Source organism: Gymnogyps californianus, chromosome 10 (assembly GCF_018139145.2).
Source record: "Gymnogyps californianus isolate 813 chromosome 10, ASM1813914v2, whole genome shotgun sequence".
Taxonomy (NCBI): domain Eukaryota; kingdom Metazoa; phylum Chordata; class Aves; order Accipitriformes; family Cathartidae; genus Gymnogyps; species Gymnogyps californianus.
In genome coordinates this window covers 69,704-82,115 of record NC_059480.1, presented here as the reverse complement: position 1 = coordinate 82,115, position 12,412 = coordinate 69,704, and the positions used below count along the sequence as shown (strand labels likewise).

At 63.9% G+C, this 12,412-nt stretch overlaps 1 protein-coding gene across 1 annotated transcript; it reads left to right on the top strand.

Annotated features, from left to right (window-relative positions):
- Window positions 1-7,539: 7,539 nt before the first annotated feature.
- On the top strand, window positions 7,540-12,272 carry MAB21L4 (mab-21 like 4). Its single transcript, XM_050902856.1, has 5 exons — window positions 7,540-8,038; window positions 9,141-9,363; window positions 10,205-10,358; window positions 11,583-11,939; window positions 12,180-12,272. Exons 1-5 carry the CDS (start codon window positions 7,555-7,557, stop codon window positions 12,270-12,272), a joined length of 1,311 nt encoding a protein of 436 aa, XP_050758813.1. The 5' UTR covers window positions 7,540-7,554.
- The last annotated feature ends 140 nt before the right edge of the window (window positions 12,273-12,412 follow it).

Genomic DNA, 12,412 nt, shown 5'->3' with positions numbered 1-12,412 from the left:
CCGCGGGGGGGGGGGGGGGGACCGGCCCCAGGAGCCCCCTCCCCGGAGCGGGTGAGGCAGCCAGGTAGCCCAGGGAGGTGCACGGGCATTTGGGGGGGAACCAGAGGTTTTAATGAAGGGGTTTGAACTCGTTATCTGGCCGGAGTTCAAAGAATGCAAGAACACGAATCACGCGCATAAATGCGGGTGGTGGGAAGGGGCTGGAGGGCGGCCAGGAGGACGGAGGTTACTGCAACACACGGCTCCCGCTCCCCCTGCGCTGCCCAAGCCCGCAGCGGTGCCCGCCTCTGCCCTCTGGCTCTATGGGGCTGTGGGAACAGGGGGGACCCCTTCCCCTCTCCCACCCCCTCGCCTCCCCCCGCCACCCTGGGACCCCCGAACCGCATGGCCGAGGCATCTGGTGGCTGCGAGTCAGCTGAGCCATGGCGGTAGGGTCATCGACTGGTGGCAATTGCGTCCCCCACCTTGCCCAGGCCGGGGGAGCCCCAAGCGAGCAGAAGGAAACGGGGCTGGGGGTCTCCAGGTGCTGCCATTTTAAGGCCGTTCCGCTGCCTCCCGGGGAAGCGGCAGCTTGGGGCTTCTCGGTGGTGCCGGGGGGATGTGGTGCCACCGGGATGCAGGAGAGGAGCTGTGGCTGTGCTGGCGACTGGTGACACCGGTGCAAATGGGGATGTGGGACCATGTAGACAGACACAAATCTCATTCCCTGGGGGAAACCCTGGCCCAAGGCTCTCGCCCCAGCACTGCAAAGCCAAGCTTTTGAAAAGCTGAGGGCGCTGCCGGCTCTGGAAGGATGGGGATGCTGCTGGGGAGTACCCCTGCCACCCCGCGGCACTGGCAGCCACCCTGCCATCTCAGCTGCCACCCTGCCACTCCCCACGCCAGTCCCCGGCCCTGCCACGCAGCTCAGGGGAGGACAGAGATGCAGCGCTTCACCCAAGGATTTCTCCGGTTCCTGGTGCGGTCCCAGTGCAGTGGACAGTGCCGAAACCGGGACGTGAAGCTGAAACCGGTGCCTGGTGAAGTCCTATCCCCGGCTGGGGCTCCTGGCAGCAGGCGGCTCAAGTTGATGCAAGTGAAAGCTGCCCGCCGCCGTGGTCCCCAAACCACATTAATGAAGACCTCAAACCTGCCGCGAACCCGCGCCAGCAAGTCCGGCAGCCCGCAGGGCCGGGGCCGGCCGTGAGCACCTCCAGCATCACAGCGTGGCGTCGGAAAGCAACACCGGATTTCCCAATCCGGCTGAAAGCTCCTCGGATGTTCTGCTGCTTTGATTATTTGACAGACCATGTTTTTTAAATTATTCTTGTATAAATATTTACGCGTTTTTACAAGAACCATGCTTTGAGCAACAGGCCATGGCAGAGGAAGGGCCAGAGGGGAGGGGGCTGTATGCTGGATTGCTCCATCCCTGCTTCGCAGGTCAGCTCGGGGTTGAGCGCGACCGGCGGGGGACGTTGGGCTGCACCCATGCCTGGGGCCCCGGGGCGATGCACACTGGGTGCTGACAGCCCGCTCGAACAAAAGGTGGCTGGCTGGTGTGATCCTACCCCTTCCCCTCACTCCCCTGGCTTTCCCCTCCCCGGGGAGCAGAGCCTGGCCAAGCACTGGACCGGCCGGGGGCCAAACCGCCTGCTGCGGGTTGCACGTTGCTGGCCGCTGCTGGGAGCCCCGTGCAGCCCTGCACATGTCCCCAGCCTTGTCCCCAGGCTTATGCCTGGCCCCCTTGCCTGGCCACGTCCAAAAACCACCTCCCGCAGCCACCCCGAGCCGAGAAAGCCCCTTTGCCACCGCGCCACTGGGCAGCAAGGGGGGACGTGGCTGCTGGCGGGATGGAGACCACTCCTCTGTTCCCTGCTCCCACCCTGGGTACAGCTCCTCCGTCCCTTGCTCCCACTCCGGCACTGCACCCCAGCCCAGCCCTTGCACCCCGGGCCAGGTCAGGAAGAAGGAGGTGGGTGCCAGGAGCCCCTGCGGGTCTTCCGGAGAGAGAGAAGGGGATGGGGTGGGGGGCTCTGGGGGCCACTGCAGTCCCCGCATCTGCTCCCAAAGCCCCAGGACCGGGACTGCAGGGAGAGTGGCTGCAGAAAAGTCCCCTGCTGTCGTGGGGACCCTCCCCACCGGCCCCGTCCCGCTCCCCAGGACTGTTGCTGTGGTTTTTGGGAAGGATGAGGGTGAGCTCCCCCCCCCCCCTCCCCCACCCACAGATGGGATCCACAACCCAGCCTCGCGTTTTCCGCCGAGCTCAGCAGAAATTCACCCAGAAGGTCAGTGACCAGAGAAAGGGACGATCCATCATTAAATAAATTGTTTTCATTTCCCAGGATAAAGGGGAGGAAAAGGGGGGGGGGGGGGGTTGTTGGATTGGGACTGAAAAAAAAAAAAAGAGCACAAGGCAGGAAAACCACCCCCCGCGCTCCCTGCCGTTAGCAGCCTCGGCTCCTTCCCCGCGCTCTCGCAGGGCTTTTACAGCCAAAGCCCTTAATGTGATTATAATAATTATTTCTTTCCTAGCAATTTTTTTTTTTTTTTTTAATAAACAGCCTCTTTTGAAATGTCACTGGGGGAAGCCAAGACTCCAGCTGAGCCCTGGCCTGGAGGAAGGAGCAGGGGCTGGGGGAGCGTGCGAACATGCGCGGGTGCGTGCAGGCAAGCACGTGCGTGCGGGAGCGCGCAGGCGCCCGTGGGGGTGCTCGGCGGGGGGGGACTCCATCGGAGCGTGCGAGCACACCGGGGCTGTGAAATCCCAGCAGTTCCCCAGGGGACAAGCAGACGGGGGTTCCTCTCCATCTCTCTCGGTCCGGGTGCCCCACTGAACCCCCCCCCCTCACACCCCTGCTCTCCCACTCCTCTGTGTGGTCCCCCCCAGCCCCGGGGCTGGGCTTTGAAATCTGTTGAAAAGAGACTCTTTTTGCCAAAATAAACAGCCTGTCATGTTAAATTACTCTCCCTTCCTCTCTACCTCCCCTGCCTGCGTCCCCACTCCCCATCTCAGCCTTTTTGCCGGGGGCCGTGCCGCTCCGGGAGGACTCCCAGCTCTGGTGGGAGGCTCGTGGGGCACAGGGGTGCCGGCACTGGGGCTGGTGCGGAGCTGGGGCGCTGGGGCAGAGCATCACCTACCTCCCGCATCCCGATCTCCCTGTCCCCCGCCAGCTCCTCCACCCGCCAGCTCAAACCCCCGATGTCTTTCTGCTGGGTGGCAATGGCATCTTGCAGGGTCCGGGGCTCAGCGGTGATGCTGCGCGCAGCGTCTTACGGAGGGGTGAGCTGGGTGAAGGACGCCGGGGGCTCACCGCAGCCCCTCGCCCAACCCTGCCATGTCAAGTGCTCCCATGCCCCTGGGTTTTTCCTCTCTCTCTCTCTCTCTTATTTTTTGGGTTGGTTTCTCTCTCCTGTTTCTAACGGAGCGAGAATTCATAGAGCCATAAAATGCCGAGATGGAAAACGAGCGATTAGCTCATTCAGCCCAGCCCCTCTGCCAGTGCCAGGCCGTTCCCCGCCAGCCTCCCGGTGACTCGTCCAGACCGAGCACCGCTCACTCCAGTCATGTCTTCCATGGCCTAACTGACCTTTTTTGCTAGGAAATTTCCCCCCCCGTCTCGCCTCCCATGGAGATGAGCCTATCGCTGGGTTACCCGTCCTGGCGCTGCCCTGAACACCCCAGCCCTGCGCCGTGCCTGGCCGTGCGGCTCGCCCCGACAACACGGCACGGCTCCGGGCAGGGCTCAGCTCTCCGTTTTTTGTTGCTTCCTCTGCATGGGCTGGAGCTTCTGCTGTCTCCCCACCACCCCGACCTGCGCCATCCTCTCCCCATGCCAGCTCCTCTCCTTCCTGCTGGGTGGCATCTGCCTTGGCCTCCCGCGGCGCCCAGCTCGGGCTCTCCCGGGGCAGCAAGGAGGGATGCCAGCGAGCACGGGGTGGCCTCACGCCCCACAGCCCCCATGCACAGGTCACAGCACCGGGCAACCTCCCTCCGGCAGGCAAAGTGCAGGCAGGGGCCAGACCCGCCATGCTGAGCTGCCTGCTTGGCCTTGGTCGTCGTGACCTTGCTTCGAGGGGGACCCCCCTCTGCACACCAGCACCCCCCTGCCGAGCTGCCCCCCGGCGCGGGGTGTCGGGCAGCATCTGGCAGCACCTCCGGCTGCTCCCACCTCTCCCGGCTGGCCAGCTGTGTTGCCAGCTGTGTTGCCAGCTGTGCCACCAGCCGGCACCGCTCCCCGGCCAGCTCTTCCTTCTGCCGTGGCGCCTGCAGCAGGGCCGCTGCCTGTGCTGCCTGCGTTGCCTGTGCCTGGCAGCAGCAGGGTAGCTGCTCCTCCAGGGCTTGCTCCTGGCCCCTTGCCTGCCGGGGAGAGGAGGAGGAAGGGGAAGGGGAAGGAGGAAGAGGAAGGGGAAGGGGGAAGAGAAAGGGAGAAGGGGAAAGGGGAAATGGGAAAGGGAAAGGCAAAGGAAGAAGGGGAATGGGAAAGAAGAAAGAGGAAGGGGGAAGAAGGAAGGGGAAGGGGGAAAGAAGAAGGAGGAAGAGGAAAGGAAAAGGGAAAGGGAAAGGGGAAAGCAGAGGGGAGAAAGGAAAGGAAAAAGGGGAAGTGTGAAGAAGAAGGGGAAGGGGGAAAGAGGAAGGAGGAAGGGGAAAGGGGAAAGGGGAAAGAAGAAAGGGGAAAGGGAAAGGGAAAGAAGGGAAAGGGGAAAGGAGAGGGGAGAGGGGAAAAAGAAAGGGGAAAGGTGAAGGAGGAAGGTAAAGGAGGAAAGAGAATGGGAAGGAGGAAGGGGAAAAGAGGAAGGAGAATGGGGAAAGGGAAAGGGGAAAAGAGGAAGAAGGAAGGGGAAAGGGGAAAGGGGAAGGCCCTGGCCTGTGGGAAGGGGCAGAGGGCAGCACTTTGCAGCACCCACCTCTCGATGGTGGCACGCGGAGGTCTGCGAAGTGCAGGTGCCAAAGGTGGTGAGGAGCTGGGGGGTCACATCGCACTTGCTCCTCCCAGTGCCAGAGCTCTGGCAGTGATGGGAGCAGGACGCCAGGGTCACGCTGCGGGGTCAGCCGGCACCGAGGGCACAGCTCCCCCACCAGCACCAAGCCACGCAGGGGGACTGCCCTGTCTCCCCACCCTGATGAGCTTTACCTTCCTATAGTACCGCTCCCACTCACAGTTCAGTTCCTATGTGACCCCCGTGGCCTCCTTCATCATCCCTGCCAGGCACTGGCTGAAGGACTGTCCTGGCTGCTGCCACAGCAGGGACTCCATCCTTGACAAAGTGATGCTCCTAGGGCACTCAGCAACCCTGCCAGCAGTGGGCCGTGCCCCACCACCCCCAGAAAAGCAGTGGCCTGCGTCTCTCTGCCCTCTTTTCCCCACATTGGGGCCTGGAGCAGTTGTCTCTCCTTCCTGGCTTGGGCTCAGTGTCCTCCAGGATGAGCCTGGACCTCTCTGATGAGGAGGGTGAAGCCCCCAGGAGCTCTGCTTTGGCAGCAGGGAGTCCTGCTGCTTTCGGTTCCTCTCCGGGACGCCAGCCAGCTTGTCCTCCCCACATGTTCAGCCCTGGTCAGGACAGTGATCCCTGCTCAGGTGGGGTGAAACTGGGAGCACGGGGCTCGGGTAAGGAGACGCAGAGCCTGTCGCCTGCTGTCAGGGATTTAAAATCTGGCTGGGGCTTCCCAGCCCTGGGCATCCCCAGCCTCCAGGCAGTGAGGAGCCTGGTGCGGGCTCCCGCTCACCTCCGTGGCTCATACTGCAGGCACGTGAGGATGCTCTGCAGGTTGAAGCTCTGGCCCTCTTGGAAGCTCCCTCTTGGAAGGCAGCCGGGGCTCCCCAGAGCTCAGCCGGCGGAAGGACAGACAGCCGTGAGGGACAGACCCCTACCTGGAGGGTGGCTCCTCAGCCACGCGGGACTGCAGCAGGCACGAGGACAAACTGGAAACAACCCCAGGGAGATCCAGAAACATCGTCTGGGCTATATAAAAGGGCCATAAAGAGCCTGAGCCACAGGAGGTGGTAGGACTAGCCGTGAGCCCCATGGCTCTCTCTCCGCTCCCCAGAAGTGGTCCCAGGGCCCCACGCTTGGCTGTGACTCCCTTCCCACACGGGTTCTTGCTGCCACAGAGCCTCCCCCACTCTCTTCCCTGCTCTGACCAAGGGCAGGAACGGTTTGCAGGGAAGCCTGGGATTACTGAACCGTGCTGTCCTGCTGGGAGAGCCCTGCCTTCCATCCACGGGCTGGGATTAAGAGCTCCGGATCAGGGCCCGTGAAGCTGGGGAGCCTGCCCCGGGAAGGGCACGGCATACACCCACCTCTCTGGGATTTGTGGGAGATGCTGGAGGACTGAGAGCAGGTACGAGGGTACAGCCAGAAAGGCTGTGCGGAACCAACAGCCAGTCTCTGCCCTGTTGTGGCCGGAGTTGTCCTAACTCCGGGCAGCCCAGGGGCTAAGCCTGTCCCAGGCAGCTCTCGGGAGGGGGAAGGTGACCGAGACCTCGCTCCGATCGAAGCACGGACCCAAAACACAGCCCTTGCCTCAGCAGCAGCTGCTCCTCCTGGCGGCAGCCAGGCTGAGGACCTCCACCTCCGGCGCCACGGCCCGCTCCCACCCCGCTGCCCAGCGGTTTTTGGGGCCGAAAGCGCCGGTTTCCGTGTCCCCCCCCCCCCCCCGCGGCGATGCTCCCCGCGGCCCACCGCCGTCGCCAAGGCAACCCCGCCGCCGGGAGCGCCGTCGCCATGGCGACCGCAGCCGCCGCGCTTCGAGCTTGGCGGGGGCGGTGTTGCCGGGGTGACGGCGGGGGCCTGCCTGCGGGGCGGGGCCTGTGTGCGGGGCGGGGCCTGCCTGCGGGGCGGGCGCCCCGCAGGCAGGCCCCGCCCCGCAGACAGGCCCCGCCCCGCAGGCCCCGGGGGTTGCCCGCCTGTGGCAAGCTTGAGCCTGAGCTTGAGCTTAAGCTTGAGCCTGGGCTTGAGCTTGAGCTTGAGCCTGAGGCTGATCGAGCCGGGGGCTGGGGGCACGGGGCTGGGTCCGCAGGGCTGCGCTGAGCACCTGCTTGGACGGGCATAGGGTCCCGCAGCCCTCCCACAGCCACCGCAGCGTGGCCCGGCTCCGGCATGAGCCTGCTCCAAGCTCCCGTGGGTGCAACACAAGTTGGGAGCAGACCTGCCCCGGCAGCCCCAGGCAGCTGGGCCTTGCCGAGCCGAGCTGAGCCAGGGCAGGAGGATGGTGGGTTGCCTTCATCTGGCGCTGGCTGTGAGAGGATGCTGCCACCGGCACGCAGCCCTGGTGCCAGGAGAGGCGTGGGAGATCACAGCGTCATCCTGGCGTGACCCGCCGGCTGAGCATCCCTTGTCATCCTGCTGGACTGCCGGTGGGGCCACGGTGTGACTAGGTCCCCCGCCCTGGGTCTGCCCGGGGGGGACACGGTGCTCCTGGCAGCTCTCCCTGGCGCTCACCCAGCAGTCGTGCTTGTCAGCGCCTGGCTGCGGCTTCCCTCTGCCCGCCCTGCACGGCTCCCAGCCCTACCCTCCCTGCCCACGTATTTTTACTCCTGCTCAGAGCAGGCTCGGGACGGCGGCAGAGCTGCCATGGCAGCCAGCGCTTCCCACTGGCACAGCTACCTCAGGGTGATCGTGTCCCGTGAGAGGCAGCGGCTGGAGCATTTCCAGCGGGCCGAGGACATCCTGCTGACCCTGCTGGAGGATGTCCACGCCAGGGAGCCCCGCTTCCTCGTGGACTACGCCAGGAACCTGGAAGCCTTCGAGTTCGCTCTCTGCGCCTCCGAGGATGCTGTCACCGTGGAGGTCCCCCTGCGGATTGATGGCGATGCCCTGCGGGTGCTGGCGTGCCGGCCTGGGGACACCCCAGCCGGCCACCATCCAGGGCTAGGCACCTGCTATCTGGAAGTGCCCTCTCCAGGGACTGACTTGGAGGACTGGACCAGCGCCGTGGGTGTGATGGAGTGGGGAGGTGGTGCGGGATGCCTGCTTCCGGGCAAAGTCCTCCAGCACCTGAAAGAGCTCCTTGTTTCAGCCATCGTGCGCTGCCAACGCCGCTTCCTGCTTCAGCCAGGTGTGTATGCCGGCGCGGCGCTTCCCCGGACGGGAGCTGCCTCCAGCACAGCTGGGGAGCCCAGCTCGGCGGTGGTCCCTGCGCAAACGGGCTGGGGTGTAATTCCCCGGGCACGTGGCCCGCCCAAAGCCTGCATGAGCGAGCGCCCTGCCGTGTGCTGGGACTGGCTTTGCCCTCAGCTAAGGGAAGGGAGATGCAAACTACTCCCTGCCATCCCACGGCAGCAGAGTCATCCTCGGGCATCTTCACGCTGGGCTGATGGCACCCTCCTTGGCGGGTGGCAGCTCCACACAGGGTTCACCCACCCCTGCCGTTGGTCCCCAGGGAGGGTTTGCTCAGGGACTTGGCGTGCTTGGCTCACCCTAACCGCGTTCCCCCATCTCTCCTGGCCTCCGAGTGCCCCCTGCTCCCTGGAGGAGGCTGTTTGGAGGGCGAGCTGGAAGTGCATCAGAGCTGGACGGGGACCTTGGGGCATGGGTCTGACCCTGCGCACACACGGGCCTCAGCTGGGAGCAGCGTCCCCGGGAAGGACACGGTGGGGAAGGGACCCTGGGAATGCCCATGGGGGTCCCATCAGCTTCTTCATGCATTTCCATCTCCAAAGGTGCTTCTTGAAGTAAATCTCAGCCCTGATGGAAAGGTGATGTGAGAGGACCAGCGGGTCTGAAAGTCTCTTAACCCAGCCCCAGCAAGCCCACCATTCCCTCCTTCCTCCCTGGCCAAGCCAGAGCCCTTCGTCTTCCTCGACCCCCACAACCTGAGACCTTTTCTGGTCCATTTTTCTTGGACCACATTGTTTTTCTTGCCACTGTTCAGCCACCCAGCAGCATGGCCCCCTTTCAGCCGCTTGGGCCTTCCTGCCGTGCCCACCACCCGCTGGCCTGGCCCTGAGTCCCGCTGGAGTGATGCTCCTTCCCGAAAACCACCCCAGCGGGGTTTGGGGAATGGCTTTCGCCAGGGAACCACAGCCAAACCGCAGCATTGGAAAGGGATGAGTCGAGCGGGGTGGGACGTGCACAAGGGTGTTGCGGCACATATCCGGTTCAGCCTGCGGGACCGGCTGTGGTAACTTCCTAACCATGGCCAAACCCTCTGCATCCAGGTGACCTCAGCGCCGAAAATCTGCAGGAAGATGCCATGGAGCTCTCCCTGCTGATCCGCGGCGGCTGGAAGACCATCCGCTTTGGCATCGTCCCCGTGGTGAGGAGACGGCAGGAGCCGCTCCGGCTCAAGGGGCGGCAGAGCGACAGGGGCTTCCCTGAAGGCAGCCTCCGCAAGGCCACAGAAGAGGCTCACTTCATCCCTGCCTCTCCCCATCGCTGGAGGTGAGCGGCTCGGCTGCGCGCATAGCGGGGTGACCCTGCCCCGGGGATCCCCCCTTGGCTGGCAGCACTGCTGGGTGTAGGCAAAAAAGGGGATGGGAAAGTAGAGGGACGTGTCAACAGGGGGGTGAAGTCACCTCCTCATGAGGCCCAAACCCACTGCTCTGTGTTCAGGGAAAAACCTCAGCCAAATTTCAGGCAGCTCAAGGAAAGGGGGGGGGGATGCAACTGAAGGAGCCCCCCCCCCCAAATTGTTCGCAGGAGCTGAACCCTGGCCGCGCGGAGGGTGGCAGCTCTCAGCTCCCTGCTCGGGCTTCGGGAGCGAGCCTGGGCATCTGGCAGCAGTGGGGTGATGAGGTGCCTCCCAGGGCAGGCTGCGGGAGGGAGCGGGGCGGGGTGACACACATCTCACCTGCCAGCACGGCTACCCAGCCCCAAGGAGGGGCCGAGCATCCGGCTGGACCAGCCCAGGCTTATTTCGGGCACAATGTGGTCCATCCAATGTGGATGCTCGGCCCTCCTTGGGGTCCAATTCAGCCCCTCTCCGGGGCAGCCTGCAGCCCTCCCCGCTGCACGTAGAGGAGCGCAACCCCGCTTTGCCTCCCCTCTTGTTCCTCCCAGGAAGGCAGGAGCTGCTCAGCAGCATTCCCGTCATGCTGCAAATCTCCCGGGTTCCTCTTCTCAGGTGCAGGGAGGTAGATGCAGGATGCTGCGTGCCTGGGGCCACGTGGGTGGCCGGGGGGGGATCCTCACGCACTCCAGGTCACTGCAGGTATCCTCTCCCTAGCTGGGAGGATGCAGGTCTCCATCCTCCCTCTCACTGGACCCCGCTTTCTCTCACCAGATCCTCCACTCACCTCCCCATCCTGAAGCTGCTCCAGGCAGTGGACATGCTGAAGGGACCCCGTTTGGACAGCCTTCGCCTGCTTGATCAGCTACGCAACCAGGACTGGGGAGAGGAGGGTGGGCAAGGCAGTCTCACCTTCAACCACCTGAAGGTAGGTAGGTTCTGCTGGCGGGACAGCGGCTCTCCGGGCAGGCAGAGCCAAGGCTGCTCCCCTGCACCTCACCCTGGCCGAGTCGCTGCTGGAAGAAGATCCCAAGGAAAAAGCCCGAGTGCCTGCACTACTTTGGGATGTACCAGCCCATGGCTGTGTCCAGAAAGGATGCACGCCGCTGGCCATGGTTAGAGGGGTTTGATCCTTCTTCTGTGTAAACGGCAGGCACTTGCTGGATTGAACCAGCAACCTCCAGCCTCAAACACCCTGAGCGTTAAGAGCTGGGGCTCTGTGCCAATGTGCCAGGCAGTCCCTGTCTGCAGGGGCCACGCTGGGGATTGCGTTGCCGTGCCTGCCATGCCACAGATCGTCCTGTGCCCTGGTGTGCCGGGAGGTGCCCGTAAAGGGCTGAGGGTGGCGTTTCTTCTGACAAAACCTTCTGCTCCCCACCCAAACTGTTTTCGGTGCTCTGGACCCACGTCAGCTGGTGACGCTGGTCGGACATGGGGACATGTCCCCATGCTGGGGACAGCACCTGGTGGCACAAACCAGGTGTGCCCTGCTTTGTGGCAGCTCTCGGGGCCGGGGGTGGAGAAAGAGGCAAAGTTATCTTCTACCGAGAGAACGGCTCCAACTCCAAGTAACCCAAATCCTGTGGGTTTTGCTTTATGTTGCATTCTTTGATGTTCTGGGTTTTTTTTAAAAAAAGGGCACAGTATGCATCTGTCCTTCAAAAAAACATCTTCTGCTCCAGCCCACCGTGTGCATTGCCCATTACACTGGGTTGCCAAAAGGCATCAGTGCCGGGCTGTTTGCCAGCGCAGTGCCGAAGAAGCTGGCGTGGCAGCTGCCGGGGGTTCACCTGCCTTGCCAGTGGCTGATGGAATCCACAAGCAGGGTTTTTTACTATTGCTTAGTGCCTGAGGGAAGCTTGGGCGTGTTGTTTCGGAGCTGCTGCGGAGCTGGGACCTGCCTTGGAGCCGAGATGGGGGCTCTTTGGGGGGTGAAGCAAAGGTTCAAAACTAAGCGGTGGTGGGGCATCGGCTGCGCCTGCAACAGCCGAAGCAGCAGCTCCGAGAGCCTGCGCAGCCCTAGCCTGCTGAGGACGTGATGTCTGTGTTGAGGGCTTAGCCCCATGCGTGGTTGCGCGGTGACCTGCAGGGTGTGAAGGCACGGCCTTTGCGGGGAGTGCCTGATCCCACACCCTTCTCTCCCTCCCCGCAGATGGTGCTGCTGTGGAGCACGGAGCTCTTCCCCACCCCAGAGGACTGGCAGGACCTGGAGGGCTCTGTCTACAGGCTCGTGGTGATCCTCCTCCGCTGCCTGGCCACCCGGCACCTGCCCCACTTCCTGCACCCAGAGGAGAACCTCTTCCGAGGAGAGGCCGCGGACCTCGCCTCCCTCTACTGTAAGGTGGAGAGCTTCGCCCGGGACCCCCGACGCTTCCTCCGCTTCCATTTTGGCCTTCCTGTGCGCACTGACAGCTGCCAGGGAGACCCCGGCACCCGAGCCCTCCTGCACCTCCCCGCCGAGGACGGGTCCTACTGGGACACAGCCTACTTTGACATCCTGCTCAGCCAGGTAACGCCAGACCCTCAGCTGGTCTTGCGAGGCAGAGCGCGGCAGCGCCAGAAACCACCTGGGCTGGGCAGCTTAGGATGCTCTGGAATTTGCCCCCCAGAGCCCTCCAGCCCTTGGCAGCCGCTGGCATGCGCTGCCCAGCCCCGCCGTGGAGGCTGCGGGAGGCTGGCGATGCTGGGGCGCGGGGCTCAAGCGGAGTGGGGAGCCCTCTCCCCTCACTCCCCACCTGCCTCTGCTTAGTTCCAGGTGTACCGGATCCAGGACGGCGTGCGCCGCTCAGCAATGTCCCAGCTCCTCTCCAAGATCCGTCGAGAAATCCCCCAGCAGAGCTGAGCGGGACCCCGCTGCCGCCCCATCTGAGTGTCTCAAAACTCGGGGCGGGGGGGGGGAGTGCAAGGCGAGCTACGGGGCCAGAGAGCAGCACGCTGCCATGTCGCTTTATTGAGGAAAGATGGTACCGGGGAGCAAGCGCA

Excerpts from the sequence above, each read along its gene's own strand:
- MAB21L4 (XM_050902856.1), top strand. The coding sequence starts at position 7,555 with ATGGCAGCCAGCGCTTCCCACTGGCACAGCTACCTCAGGGTGATCGTG. Across the intron at positions 9,364-10,204 it reads GCCTCTCCCCATCGCTGGAG|ATCCTCCACTCACCTCCCCA; the intron begins GTGAGCGGCTCG and ends TTCTCTCACCAG. Across the intron at positions 11,940-12,179 it reads TTGACATCCTGCTCAGCCAG|TTCCAGGTGTACCGGATCCA; the intron begins GTAACGCCAGAC and ends GCCTCTGCTTAG.